The following is a 15,444-nucleotide window of genomic DNA, read 5'->3' as shown; positions in this document are numbered from 1 at the left end:
CATATGAATTTTTACTAAAATAATTGATAAAAAAATAGAACGACGTTCATTTACCATGGAAGAGAGTTTAGAATACATTAATACAAATATTGAATGTGGGTAGATATTTTAAAACAACACTAAAAATTATAGGTTTCAGTATATTAACCATTTACCGAAAAAACTGAATATTATTTGTAGGGGTTAACACATAGGTTTTGAGAAAAATTCAAAACAAATATGACAATATTGTTTTAATGCATAGTTGTATCATGAAATAACAAATGATGATGGTCAGAGAGGTTTGAAACATTTATTCTCTTCTTTTATCTAAAATGGTGATTTTATTGTGGTTTGTCAACTGATTTAGGGAGCATATGAAGTTTTACTAAATTAATTAATAAAAAATAGAATGATGTCCATGTACCATGAAAGAGATCTTAAAATACATTAATACAAAAGTAGAATGTAGTAAGAAATTTTAAAATAACCCTAAAAATTATAGGCTTCATTATATTAACCATTTACTGAAAAACTGAATATTTTGTAAGGACATATAGATTTTGAGAAAATTTCAAAAAATAGGATAATATTATTTAATGCATAGTTGTATCATGAACTAACATATGATGATGGTTAGAGAGGTTTGGAGCATTTGTTGTCTCTGTTTCTCTAGAATAGTGATTTTATTGTGGTTTGTCCATTGATATAAGGAGCATATGAAGTTTACTAAATTAATTGATAAAAATAATAGAACGACGCCCATATACCATGTAAAAGAGTTTAGAATACATTAATAATATGGTTAGAAATTTTAAAACAACACTAAAAATTATAGGCTTCGGTTTATTAACCATTTATCGAAAAACTGAATATTTTGTAGGGGTGTAAACACATAGATTTTGAAAAAAAAATCAAAAAATATGATAATATTGTTTTAATGCATAGTTATATCATGAACTAACATATGATGATGGTCAGAGAAGTTTGGAACATTTGTTGTCTCTGTTTCTCTAGAATAGAGATTTTATTGTGGTTTGTCCATTGATTTACGGAGCATATGAAGTTTTACTAAATTAATTGAAAAAAATAGAACGACGCTCATTTACCATGTAAGAGAGTTTAGAATACATTGATACAGATATATAATGTGGATAGAAATTTTTAAAACAACACTGAAAATTATATGCTTCGGTATATTAACCATTTACTGAAAAACTAAATATTTTCTAGGGGTTTGTTAATACATAGATTTTGAGAAAATTAAAAAAAATATGAAAATATTGTTTTAATGCATAGTTGTATTATGAACTAACATATGATGATGGTCATAGAGGTTGGGAACATTTGTTATCCCTGTTTCTCCAGAATAGAGATTTTGTTGTGGTTTGTCGATTGATTTACGGAGCTTATGAAGTTTTACTAAATTAATTGATAAAAAAATAGAGCGACGCCCATTTACCATGTAAGAGAGTTTCGAATACATTAATACAAATATAGAATGTGTTAAAAATTTTAAAACAACACTAAAAATTATAAGCTTCAATATATAAAATTTAATATTTTAATATACACATGGATTTTGAGAAAAATTCAAAAAATATTACAATGTTCTTTTAATGCATAGTTGTATCATAAAATAACATATGATTATGATGAGAGAGTTTTGGAACATTTTCTGTCTTTTTTCTCTCTAAAATAACGATTTTATTGTGGTTTGTCCACTAATTTATGGAGCATATGAAGTTTTATTAAATTAATTGATAAAAAAAATAGAACAACGCCTATTTACCATGTAAAAGAGTTTAGAATACATTAATACAAATATGGAATATGATTAGAAATTAAAAACAACACTAAAAATTAGAGACTTTAGTATATTAACCATTTACCGAGAAACTGAATATTAATTGTAGGGGTTAACACGTAGATTGTAAGAAAAATTCAAAAAATATGATAATATTATTTAATGCATAGTTGTATCATTAACTAAAATACAAACATCTTTGATCATCATCATATGTTAGTTCATGATACAACTATGCATTAAAACAAAATTATCATATTTTTTGAAATTTTCTCAAAATCTATGTGTTAACCCCCTATAAAATATTCAATTTTTGGTAAATGGTTAATATACAGAAGCCCATAATTTTTAGAGTTGTTTTAAAATTTCTTTCCACATTATATATTTATATTAATGTATTCTAAATTCTCTTACATGGGAAATGAACGTCGTTCTATTTTTTTATCAATTAATTTAGTAAAACTTCATATGCTCACTATATCAGTGCACAAACCACAATAAAATTGATGGTTTAGAGAAAAGAAGAGAAAAAAGGTTCCAAACCTCTCTAACCATCATCATATGTTAGTTCATGATACAACTATGCATTAAAACAATAATATCATATTTTTTTGAATTTTTTTCAAAATCTATGTGTTAACCCGAGTTGCCGTCAGTATATTAGACCATGATTAACCCATGCTCTTGAGGTGGGATTCTTAACTTCGGTTAAGAACCGTTTCTTTGCTGCGGTTGAGAACCGTTTCTTAGCTTTTAACTAAGAAAAGCTAAGAACTGTCTCTTAAATAAGAGATATAAGGGCATCCGCATTGCTAGATATGCAATTGCATATCTTAGTATTACTTTAATAATATAATTAGATTAAGAGATTTTGGTAAGATACATGATTAAAAGTAGAGATTATTGGTAGATGTTTTGGTAGGTTCTTAGCAAAATTGTAAATTTTGTTTTTTTTTGAAAATTGATTGGTTGGATTTTACAATAAAACATATAACATTAAACATAAGAACATTACAAAGTTAAAAAAAAAAGAAAATTACAAAGTTGAAAAAAAATTCACCGGAGATTACAATCACCCTCTCACGGTTACTTTCTTACACTCAGCTAACAACCTAGCTTGAGCTTCTCAAGAACAGAGAAGAAGAACAACAAGAAAGAGGAGATATACAAGAGGAACCCAAGAAGAACTCTACACCAAGCTCTCTCTTTCACTCTCTCTCTCTCTCCTCTCTCTCTCTCTCTCTCTCTCTCTCTCTCTCTCTCTCTCTCTCTCTCTCTCTCTTCTCTCTCTCTCTCTCTCTCTCTCTCTCTCTCTCTCTCTCTCTCTCTCTCTCTCTCTCTCTCTCTCTCTGAGTCACCAGGAACATCCCTCTTGGACTGCCCTGGATTGGCTGCAATCTCGGCAGCTAGTTGACTGCTAAGGCTTATCTGGAGAAGATGAAGAAACAAGTATTTATAGCTAGGGCTTTAGTGAGAACCCTCTGATAGAATCAGATACTATACTTATGCAGAAATATTTCCTACAGCACCAAAGTGCTGAAGATACGTTTTCCAAAGTGAGCACTTTGAACCTGTAGATCATTTCAACATGTTATGCAGTTCTTCACCACAATTCACTTCAATTTTGGATCACACATCAACACATACCAATGCTTTTACTATTTAACCTCATTAAAACGTTTACCTACCCAACGATCTAAGGCAAAAACATCCTTTCTTTATATTCACAGAACTCATTTTCTCATTGTAAAGCAAACAATGAACAACTCAAGTTTAAAAATCTAAACTTTATAACGAAACCATTCTTTGTCCTAAAGAACACATAAACAACTCATCGATTAAACAAAAGAAAACATGTTTAATTTACATAACAAGTCAAGAAAATTACCAACCCATTCTTAACAACTCTACTAAAGGAATCGATTAACACAAAAACAACTCAAGTTTAATTAACAACCATACAAATCCGAAGAAAACTTTTACTCCAACGAATTCACAAATCAGTCAATTAACTCACTAATAAGACAATGAATAAGTCAATTCCACTTCCTACCAATCATACAACAAGCAAACGGAGTAGAGAGAACGAAGACACACCTGGTTTCGGAGGAGAAGGTTTCGATGTGAGAGAGAAGTGGGAGACGTTGAGAATCGTCACCGATTTCGATTATCCCACTACAATACCCAAGCATGCAAGACCGAATCAAACCCACAAACCAAAAAAAAAAAAAAAGATCGGTGATTAAATCTGGGAAAATCGCAACAGGGAGATCAGAGAAGAACACGTACCAGCGGTATATTAGATTCGGCGGATAGGATGACGATTTAACGAGAGCTCGGTGTCGATTTTTTCTTGCGAGATTGCGAGACTGAAATCGCCGTCGAGATTGAGGAAAGAGAGAGAGAGAGGAGACAAGAAGAATGAAGTCGAGAATGCTCGATACGTTTCCTCTACCTCTACCCCTTCAGTCTTCCTCTCATCTCTTGACACGTGCTACCCAAGGACGCGTAAGAAAAGTTCTAATTTTGTTAACGTCCCACGATTATTAGCTTAATTTGTATTTATTTTTTTGCCTCTTATTTGTTAAGATACGTCATTAGATGCACCGATGTGTATGTCCTAAGAGCATAAATATCGCTGGTTTCTAAAGGAGGTTTTTAAACTGTTTGTGGCCCCACTAACGCGTGGATCCCACAAAAAATTTAGAAACCGATCTCTAAAATCACGAAATAATGATCGGTTTTTGGGGAGTTTTTGCATTGTTTGCGAGCCCTACCGATACGTGGCTGCCCGCGATAAGTTTATTTTTTAATTTTTTTTAGAAAACAAAAAGAAAAAAAATTCTCAAGATTCCGGTAATTATGGTTTAAGAGACAATTTTTAGTCGAAAAATATAAAAAAAAAAGTGTCAAAACATGAGTTAAGAATCACAAATTAAAAGCCCAGATTAATCATGTTCTTAATAGACAACATATAAGAATGTATATCATCCACCATAAACATAATTGCGCAACATAATTGCGCAGGCTATGTTCAAATTATATTTGTCGTTATAATTATATGATTGATAGTAATCGTTCGGACAGCAAAAAAAAAAGAGAGAGCGATCGATAGGTTATAGAAAAAGGTGAAAGAGGAAATGAGATGTAAATGCAAAAGGGAGACAGATAAGAGATGATGGGGAAAGTGTGGAAGGGTTGCTTGGTTCAAGTCGGAGATCCTACAGGGTTCGCTTTCTAACTTCTGGACCGTCAAAACTAGTGCTTCAAACTCTTGGTTAGCTAACAAGTTAATCAAGATGCGAGGAGAAGTGTATACATGGATCAAAATGCGAGTAGGTAATGGAGTGGAGTGCCGCTTCTGGACGGATAACTGGTCCCTGTTGGGCTCTCTGCAGGACCACTTCGCTTCAACTCTGGCATCCAGACAGGGGATCCCCATGGCTGCTACTCTAGCGAATCTTAACAGGTCGGGCAACTGGTTACTACCTCGTGCACGATCGGAAGCAATGATTCAGGTTCAAGTAGCTCTAACAACTATGGTTCTGCAAGAGGGAATTGAGGACAGTTATGAATGGATAGTAGAAGGAGTAGCATCGGGAACATACAAAACTTCACAAGTATATTGGGAACTGAAGGGAGAAGAAGCTAAAGTTCCGTGGGCGAAGGTGGTTTGGACAAAACGAGGAATCCCAAAACACAGCTTTCTTGTCTGGTTAGTTGTGTTGAATAGATGCCCAACGCGTGATCGTCTCCTTGCTTGGGGACTATCGGTGGATAGTAATTGCTTGTTGTGTAATTTGGAACCGGAATCTAGGGATCACCTGTTCTTTAGATGCCCTTTCTCTATGAGAGTTTGGTCGGAGGTCGGGCGCAGATGTTCATTCACTTCCTCCCCCTCTTGGCAAGATACAATAAACCGTCTGATGGCACTAACTGGGGATAGACATGCTAATCGCCTCGTCCTCTTATGTTGGCAAGCGGTGATCTACTTTTTGTGGCGTGAGCGGAATCAGCGGCTCCATAGTCAGCGGTTCCAATCATCAGACATGATTATCTCCTCCTTGGATCGTCTGATCAGGGACAAGATACTGAGCTATAGATCTTCATCGCCGTCCCTATCCTCCTCTCTCATGCAAAGGTGGTTTAACACACTGCCGATACCTCCATGAATTGATCTCCCTGACTCCTCAACTATCTGATCTTTTGAAAAAATTCAACCTTGTCATTCTGATCTCAATTATGGGTTATAACTATGTACGGGCTTTTGTGTAGGGGTTTGACTATAGCTTTATGCTTGTAAAACTTTTTATTTCTTTCCGTAATTTTAATATGAATGCCTTTAGTCAAAAAAAAAAAGAAAGTGTGGAAGGGAGGTGGCTTTGGAAGTAAGGAACTCTCACTTCACTCATCTCCTCGTAAAGGAACTTTTCCTTCTCAGAGACACGCACGTGCGTTGGTGCTACATCCAATGCTCTTCTTCCCTTCTCTATCTACTTACAAAACAAACCCTACACACATAAATTATGTTCTTCCATAAAATGTACAGTAGTATGTGATAGTATATAGTATATGCAGTGATCAAGTGAGCTAGTCGATGTAATCATCATTTTCTTGTTCGAAGATTTAGTATATATTTCTACTCGACTCTTTTCTTACTTGAAAAATAACATCACAGTAATATACTGTACAATTATTTGATTAGTTTCTAAATATCAGGAAACTACTTGTATAAGTGTACATATCTAAAAAAAAAAGTGTACATATCTAAGGATTTTCGTGTAAATGTGTAAATACAAGTATCCGCCAAATGCAATCACCTTGTTCCCAAGTCTTGTTCTTGTCATTATGCCTCTTGCCTCACCATTATCTTACCAACCTCGGAACAATCATCCTTTTCTCCTTTTTCTTTTATGCCTCTTGCCTCACGATCTATATTCTACCTTACAACTAATATAATTTTATTTTATAGCCGTTGATACTAAATACAAATAACCACTATTAATAAATCTTTAACACAGAAAAATAATAACATACAAACAATGTGAATTTTTCGGGAAATGGATTTAGACTTTAATAAGTAACGGACTAAAAACATATATTTGACCTAGTATACAACAAAAAAAATTGACATGGTTAGTAACATGTAACTTTTTCTTGGGTGTACTCGTTGAGCGTTATAAACATTTCAATAAGCGTATATATGCACTATAATTTAACATATACGCAAAGCTTAGTTATCACTAACACATGGATCATAAAAACTTGGAACCAATTTATTATTTTTTCTTAGTCAACGCAGACACACAAAACCCCCCTCGCAAACCTAAAAGATCGATCGACCATTCTCATGACCAAAACGGTTCTCGTCGATTCCATACGTACCCCAAATCTTCATCAAATTATCTTTTAGAAAATAAAATTAAAATTTAACAGAAGATATATTAAAAATTGAAAAACGAAGAAACGTATCATTATTATTATTTTGGCGAATTAGAAAGATGGTCTCGGAGTTCCCCAATAAGCTTCGCCTGGCAATTGAACAGATGAACTCATAAGATTTGGTTGCAGCCCTTGAATAAACGACGTCGGATCTTGCATCAACTGCTGCTGCTGCTGCGTTTGCGTCCCACCACCCATCGTTCCGTTTCCATCGATATTATTATTATTATTAACAACCGCTCCAGACGTTTGCTGCTCTTCCTGATCTTCTTCCTCTAAAGGCAACCTCTCATACGCAGCGTTCCCAAACGAAGCAGCCATAATCACCACAGGTCCCGAAGCCATGAGTGGACCCACCACGCTCCCTCCAACTACTTGTCCTTGACCACCGGCTAGGTAAATCGTTAGACCGGAAGCAGCGGGTGGAGCCGGAGGAGGGAGGAAAGATCCCGAGAGAGAAAGAATCTCGAAACGTCCGTGCAAGTTAACCACAGACGAGCCGCCACCAGGTACCGTAGCTGGCTGTCTTATGGTAACGTTAGTAACGGCGCCGTTTCCGCTCAAAACGCATACACCGCGTTGGCGACGGCGAGCGAAGACCGTGACGCTTTCCATGACGTCACATCCGTTGGCTACTTCCATCACATGGGATTTGAGAGCGTTCGCGCTGTCTCTCGTGACGATGATTGGTGGTTTTGGTTTGTTCTTGGATCCAGCTGGTCTGCCACGTGGTCTTCTCGTGATTTGATTATCTCCACCGCCGGTTTCTCCGCCGGAACCGGGAGTGTTTTGATCTTTTCCGGCTGGAGAGTGCTCGTTTGGATCGATCTTAGTGTCTCGGTCGCGTTTTAGGCCGCTGATTCGGTGCTGGTCGATCTCGTGGACGTGATTGTGTTGCTGCTGATGCTGAAACTGATGGTGTGGGTGAAGATGAAGATCTCTTGAGAGAAAAGGAAGAGAGCGAGAGACTTGATCCATTTCTTGAGTGAAAAGACAAACAATTAAAAACCCTAGTTAATTAATCTCCTTTTTCTCTTTCGCTCAAACCAAAACCAGTAGCTTAGCTTGAGTATGGAAATACAATTAATCAAGGGGAAGAAGATTGAAAATTTTGAAGAAGAGCAAAAGAAAAGAGATACAAGGTCATGTACATGTACAATGAAACTGGAGGTGGACTAGTAAAACATGAAGATGAAGCTTGTGAGAAAAAGAGAGAGAGAGAGAGAGAGAGAGAGAGAGATGGATTTAGGGTTAGGTCTGAGAGGTTAAGGGTAAGAAAGTATTCAGATGGAAGATGGGTTTAGTTTGGTTTAGACTTTAGATAGACAGCGTGCCTCATGGCGGTTTGTGGGTCCTACCTACTATAGTCACTTTGTGGGGTCCAATTTTTCATGTTGTGTAATAATTTTCAGTTGTGTGTTTGTCTCTCTTTGATTGAAAAATAAGGAAAAACTAGATTAAGACCCGCACTGTTGTGCGGGATTACTTATATTTGTATTTATAAGTTACGTTTTAAAATTAAAATTTTATGAAGATTGATGATATTTAATAATTTTGATTCACGTTAAATTATTGTTTTATTTTTTGGTTTAGTTCCGGTTCGGTTATGGATTTTGATTTTGGTTCAAAAAATATAGTAATAGTTTGGTTATTTATGAATTTGAGTTTCGTTATTTTAGTTTTTGGTTTGGCTCATCTAATTTTGTAGTTATACTTTATTTATAGTGTCTGTGGGATTGCACGGATTATTATTTTTTTTTTGAATTTTTATTTATAATATATGATGTTTGTTTTGTATTAATTACATAATAGTAGTCTTAATTTGGTGTCGATGTTTAGAACCACAAAATTTGAAAATAGAAGCTATTATCAAAATTACCGAATATTCATTCCAACCCGGGATTATAGCATAAATTTAAAATATTGTATATATGTTTTGATATTGTTACGAATATCAAATATTTGGTATCAATGGAAGCTGGTAAATTAAAATTAAACATGCATAGATTTAGGGAAATATTTTTTCAGTGCCATGTTCTATATTTTTAAAATAGATTTTGAATTTCGAATACATAAAAATATATCTAAAACTATCTAGAATGATATTGTTGAAATATGTTTTTTTGCATGCTATATTTTCTAAGGAATATACCATCGCGGAATAACACGTTGATGTTGTGTTTGGGTGTATAATAGAGATTTGGGTATAAAATGTTTGACATGGTTAAGAAGAAGAAGTCGATGTTAATTATAATCTAATTGGTCAAAACACTTTATAGATCATGATTTTTGAGTTCATAATTAATCCATGGAAGTTGACCATATTGATCACTTAACCTATAGGTTTCAAAACGTGGAGCAAAAATAACCAATCCATCTATTAGATGAGATTTTAATAAGTTCAATTGATTTCTCCGAGTTAATTCAAACCGTATTTTTTTGGTTCAGATTAAAAAATATGGTTTGTTACTCAAATATTAATGAAAACCATAGTTGGTTTAATATAAATATACCAGTTACCACATCAAATTGTATATATTAGTTTGTTTTTATATTTGGTCACAACCTGCTCAATAAGTCCAAATTAAAAATATGCCATGATAAAATTTAAATAGAATTCTATTTTAATAGAGTAGATAGAGTACATAATTGGTTTATTGTAATTGTATATAACACTGGTTCATGATTTAAATTAAATCCTATGGTTATATTGGTTTACATTTAATAGAGTAGATGTTGGGTTTACGATTCACGATTTAAATTAAATCGTATGGTTATATTGGTTTACATTTAATAGAGTAGATGCTGGGTTAGTAGATGTAGTCGGTTTAATAGGAGATAAAAGCGTGTGATATATCTACAAATAATAATGTAATTAACTTGTTATGGTCCATAAATTAAGTAGCTTCCTAACAAATTTCAAACAGACCAAAACTTAAATGAGAACTTTTATGGTAGATAAATTTAGGACTCTATTTTAATAGAGTAGATTAAATTTAGCAAAATAATTCCGTGAAAAATATTGGATGATGTTTACTAGATATGCAGTCCATGGATGCGTGGAATTATATCAAAGATTATAATGGACACACAAATTAAAGCGCACGAGTCAATCTCGAATCTAAAATGATTTTGTTTAAACTTAATTAAGCTTTGATGAAACTGATGTATATATGTATGATTTTATAGCTGGTACATGCCCTAATGTACGGTCTTTAATTACATTTATCAATTCACGAGATCTAATTTTGTAGCTAACATTCACGAGTCTTTTTACTTCATTTTTTATTATGTTTCTAAATGTGACGGTATAACATAAGAAAATAAGAATTCTATCTATATACGCACAATCAAAACGTAAAGAGCAACGGAGAAATTTATAGTCTCCAATACAATAAGAAGGTAGAATGAGCCAAACACTTATATATATATTTTTAGAGAGACCTAGGTCATAACACAAACACTTATATATTCCTGATATGATTATATATCATTTTTAGCAGTCACTAGTTCAAACAAAACAAAACTATGTAGATGATGTGAAGAATCAAGTATTCATTTTGTGTTTACGTGCGTATGATTAATTGGCTCATTTAACGTACATGATGTGAAGAATCAAGTATTCATTTTCAAACAAGCGTTAAGAAATGGCTCCTTTAAAATACTCCCTATGCATCATTTTAACTGATGTTTAAGGTTTTTTACACATAAATTTAAAAAATATAAAATTTTATGTAATTTATCTTGGATACATAAAAATAATATTAAATAAAACTAGTTCAACCAATAAAAAAATACAGTATTTTGTAATTGGTCATAAATTTTAAATGACATTAAATTTTATTTTAAATGGTGAAAAAATCATTTATTATGAAACAAATTAAAATTCTTAAACATCACTTAAAATGATACGGAGGGAGTACTTATAATAAAAGATCTCGTAGGGTTAATTGTAGAAAAAAATACATATAGCTGTTTTCTTTTTCTCACAAATAAATGTTTTTGACCTGCAAATATATTTTAACATGATACATGTGTCCGCAACATATAAGTTAAGATTACTTAATTAAGGTGCATGAAAGTTAGTGATAAATAATTACGAGTTGAAATGGCAAAAACAAGCTGAGAAAAGAAGAGACGTTATTGTCGTTGGATGATGACAGAAGCTGTTTAATTATTTCACTTAAAATCTAGGAGAAGAGAACCACTTAATTGTATACTGATATGTTATTATCCACGAAATAACGATGATAGAAATCATTTTTCTGAAAAAAACTACATGTACGTCAATAATTAATGTCCATATATTATTATACTGTGTGTTTAATTACACGATTGCATTGGTAGCTAATCATTCCACATCAGCTAAAAATTTCGCTCATTTGCTGTCCGCCCTTGCAAATCTCTACTATTATCATAAATATATGTATAAAGAAATCAGTTATGACATAAAAACATATTTTAGTAATGGGAATAATAGTGAAACAATTTGAAGATTAAAAACAGAACTAAACGAGAAAATACATTTTACCAAAAGGAATGTGTGAAACGTTAAATTCTCGAGCCCATAAACTCTGATATTCTGAAAGTTACTTATTACTGAGTAGACGGTTCAAGAAAAACTGACTTAAGTTCCTTTATTTTCAGCCGATTTGTTTTTTTTTGGCTTTTTAACATATACTAGCAAAGTAGTAGTATTATTATCATATTCAGATGTTGCTGAAAGGATTAATTGTGTATGGTTCGCTCGATGAGGGTAGATTCAAGCTCGTAATTCGCAAAACTTGAGAAAGACTAAAGAGACAAGAAGTGGAGGGAAAGAGAAGATGACAAGCGCGTCAGACGCCGTTGGATGTTTGTCCCCGTCGGTTGCGATGCCTTCACGTTACAAGACCAGCCAGCGAAAACCAGCTCACACTCGCACGTGGAGAAGCTGACACGCGTGAATGATTCATTTAATGTTAAATCACTTCCCTATAAACATTGACTCATTCAGGGACATGCCTGCAACTCGAAGGGTGGCTTTCACGTCACGATCGGAATATTTCAGGTCATCAACGGGTGATTTTAGCAAGAAAATTCACTGCTCTAATAATTACCTTAAATATGTCAAAAGTAAATATAAATTTCCCAAAATATGCAACTTCAGTTGTTTTCTTGCTCACACGACCACCAAAGTAAACATTCTCCGGACAAGACATGTCAAAAAGTGTTGCCACTTATTACTTTCTAGTTTCTTGTTTTCCATTTTATTTGTCTTGAGTATTTTTATCTGTACACTTTTTTTATTCAAAACCTGAACAAAAGAGTACTCCCTCCGTTTATAGATGATGTTTTATGGAGTTTTTGATGTTTCAAAATAGATGATATTTTTATATTTCAATGTATTTTTAACTTTATCAATAACTATGTAACCAATAATATTTTGTATTCTGTTTTGTGATTGGTTGAATAATTTAACTTATATTTTAATAATATTTTTAAGATGAAAAATAAATTTCTTAATAATTTTGCAAAATCCTAAAATTTTGTGTATTTTGAAACAAATAGAATATATATTACTAATATGGGTTGTATTAAGGATAAAAGTCATATAAAAGAAGATGGGAATCGCTGTTACATACCTATAAAGAAAGCATAGGATTCTGGTTATGATTCATCCATGCTTTTATGAAGTATAATAATCAGTTTTAAATTGTCAATACTAAATTTATGTAGTTGAAGTTTGTTAAATGTTGGACAGTTTTATAATTTTATGTGATTCATTAATTGTGTCGGATTATCTTTTAATAATCCGGCTTCCACACATTAAATTACGTACATATAAATAATAACTATACACATCCCTTACAAGTTTCATAGTGTATACCAAAAGGTCATTGCCTTTTGTTTTCTTCTTCGTCCACTGTTATATACACGATATATAAAACAAATATTCAAACAATATGTGATAAAAGAAGGAAGTGTAGATATGATGATTGGAGAACAACATTGCGGAAAATCCTCAGTGTATATACAACATTTTATATAGTTACACATTTTAAATTCTAACGTTCAAGATTTTATGTACTCTTACGGACAATATCCTATTCGTATTGCTTTTTTGTTACAATTGTCTCACAAAGTCATTCCGAGAGTAATCTTAATCGGATGGATGCAATGAGTTTTCTAATCGACATTACAAAGGCAACGGAAAAATGGTGGCGGGTTTGCTGGAAGTTTTTTTCCCTCAGTATCCAGACTACTCATTTTCTTGTATTTGATCGGAAGTTTAGATGAAATATGGAAATTTCTGGTGGTAATATATATACTATACACTTATATCATATAGTATTAAGTTAAATAAAAAATTTTGAATTATTATATTGCTAGTGCAGTTACTAATTAGCAATACTAGTAATTCGAGAGAGAGTTTAATGTGTGTGTTGACCGCATGGGAAGAAGAGAGAGATGTAGGTTGAATCTGAAACCAGGACGTATGGGCGTGATTTTTCCCTTTCCCACCCATCCCCCACCCCCGCGGATCCCGCTGACACCCGACCCGATTAGGGTGGGTGGACGACTAGCCAGTGGCATCTCACTTCATTTGTCTTCATTTGAGATCCAATTAGGAGGGGGCATGTGGCTCTGAAACCCATGTTACGATATCTAAAAACTAATTACAAAATCTGTAACCATTAATACAATTAGATCATAGTAACTCACTAAAGCCTAATTAACATGTTTTTTTGGTAACACCTAATTAACATGTTATGTAACCATTTGTGTAGATATCGAGATATTTGAGAATTACTAGATATATTTGGACGGTTATGTGTGTAATCTTTTAGCTCAGTGAATTGCATATGCTCATTTATATGGTGCATCTCACATGTATTTCCTCTTCCTTTTCTACATCTCTAGATATGTAATCTCTATGGTTGTTCAAAAAAAAAAAAAGATAACCTCTATAGATTGCTTTTGTTAAGTTGAGGCATCTAAGTTTTCAGCAAAGATAACTTGTTATCTACTTTGCCTATATCTTTCAAAAAGCTGCTCTTTCCGTTCTTTAATGATAGACTTTTTAGAAAAAAGTTTGTTTCAGAAAAATGTATTTTTGTATGTTTCTATGAAAAAATTGTAAACTTCAAGAAAATTAATTGATTTTATGGAATTACTATTGGTTAAAAGTTATTGAAAATTATAGAAAATAATACATTTATTATGGTATTTTAATGTGTTTTCTTAATATGTGTAAAAATACTAAAAAGTCTATATTTTTGGAACGGATGAAGTACTACTCATTCAGTTTCATATTAAATATCATTGTAAAGTAGAAGTTCATCACAAAATAAGTAACGTTTTAGGATTTCTATGCAGTTTATGGTATTAATTTATCTCTGTTACATTTACATAAATTAAGAATAAAATAAAAATAATAAAATTATAATAGTTAAATAAGTGTAAAATTAAACATTTAATGAATTTTTTAATTGGCGTGAAAAACCTAGAATGGCATATAATTTGAAACATATGGAGTATTACTTAAATTCATTAAGTTGAAATAAACTCTATAAGCCAATTTAACCATGCATATAAAAACATACAAATATTTAGTTGATTAGTATTTGTAAAGTCAGATTGAACGGATTCACTGGTTATTTTTGTTAATTGTAATATCAAATGAAGAGTCATAAATTGAGGCCATAGATGTTTAAGATGTAGCTCCTCACTTTTAATATAAACGAAATCTCTAACATGTAGTTGATGAGCCAATTTTGTAACCTATTGGTTTGTATTAATATATAGATATAATTAATACCTTTTTGTATTACCTTTTTTGTTCCAAAAAAGGATATAATTAAAAGTACAAAATGTTAAACGCATTTTTAAAAGAAAGTTTGATATTTTTGTTGGAAAGTTCATAATTTTATCGATCTTTTTTTTTTAACACAATTTTATCGATCTTAATCCCATAAATTTTGTAGATATCATAAGAAGAATTAACTAATTTTCTCAATACATTCTCAACAGGGACATTGAAGCTAATGGCTGATTAAAGTTTCATTTAAGTGAGAGATAAGGATGGGTGCGACAGTTTAGATAAAAACAAAACATAGCTCGATGGCTCGATGCATTTTTGTTGGCACCTAATTTCTTTAAATGTATTACGAAATTGGTGGTATATACTATTTTTAATATATGAACTTTTTTTGAGAAAGGACTTTATATGAACT

General features: G+C 32.5%; 1 protein-coding gene across 2 annotated transcripts; it reads right to left on the bottom strand.

The window, feature by feature from the left end:
* Positions 1-2,760: 2,760 nt before the first annotated feature.
* LOC103866893 (AT-hook motif nuclear-localized protein 22-like) lies at positions 2,761-8,722 on the bottom strand. 2 transcript variants are annotated; one of them, XM_033292470.1, is made up of 3 exons: positions 4,076-8,722; positions 3,884-3,961; positions 2,761-3,357 (listed from the first exon to the last, which is right to left on the bottom strand). In XM_033292470.1, the coding sequence occupies exon 1, from the start codon at positions 8,204-8,206 to the stop codon at positions 7,280-7,282; it is 927 nt and encodes a 308-aa protein (XP_033148361.1). In that variant the 5' UTR covers positions 8,207-8,722; the 3' UTR covers positions 2,761-3,357; positions 3,884-3,961; positions 4,076-7,279. The 2 variants fall into 2 exon arrangements, with proteins under 2 accessions (XP_033148361.1, XP_033148360.1); XM_033292469.1 differs by having other exon boundaries at positions 2,761-3,214.
* Between the last annotated feature and the right edge of the window lie 6,722 nt (positions 8,723-15,444).

Source organism: Brassica rapa, chromosome A05, assembly GCF_000309985.2.
Source record: "Brassica rapa cultivar Chiifu-401-42 chromosome A05, CAAS_Brap_v3.01, whole genome shotgun sequence".
Lineage (NCBI taxonomy): Eukaryota > Viridiplantae > Streptophyta > Magnoliopsida > Brassicales > Brassicaceae > Brassica > Brassica rapa.
This window is presented reverse-complemented; position numbering and strand designations above follow the sequence as displayed.

Excerpts from the sequence above, each read along its gene's own strand:
- LOC103866893 (XM_033292470.1), bottom strand. The coding sequence starts at position 8,206 with ATGGATCAAGTCTCTCGCTCTCTTCCTTTTCTCTCAAGAGATCTTCAT.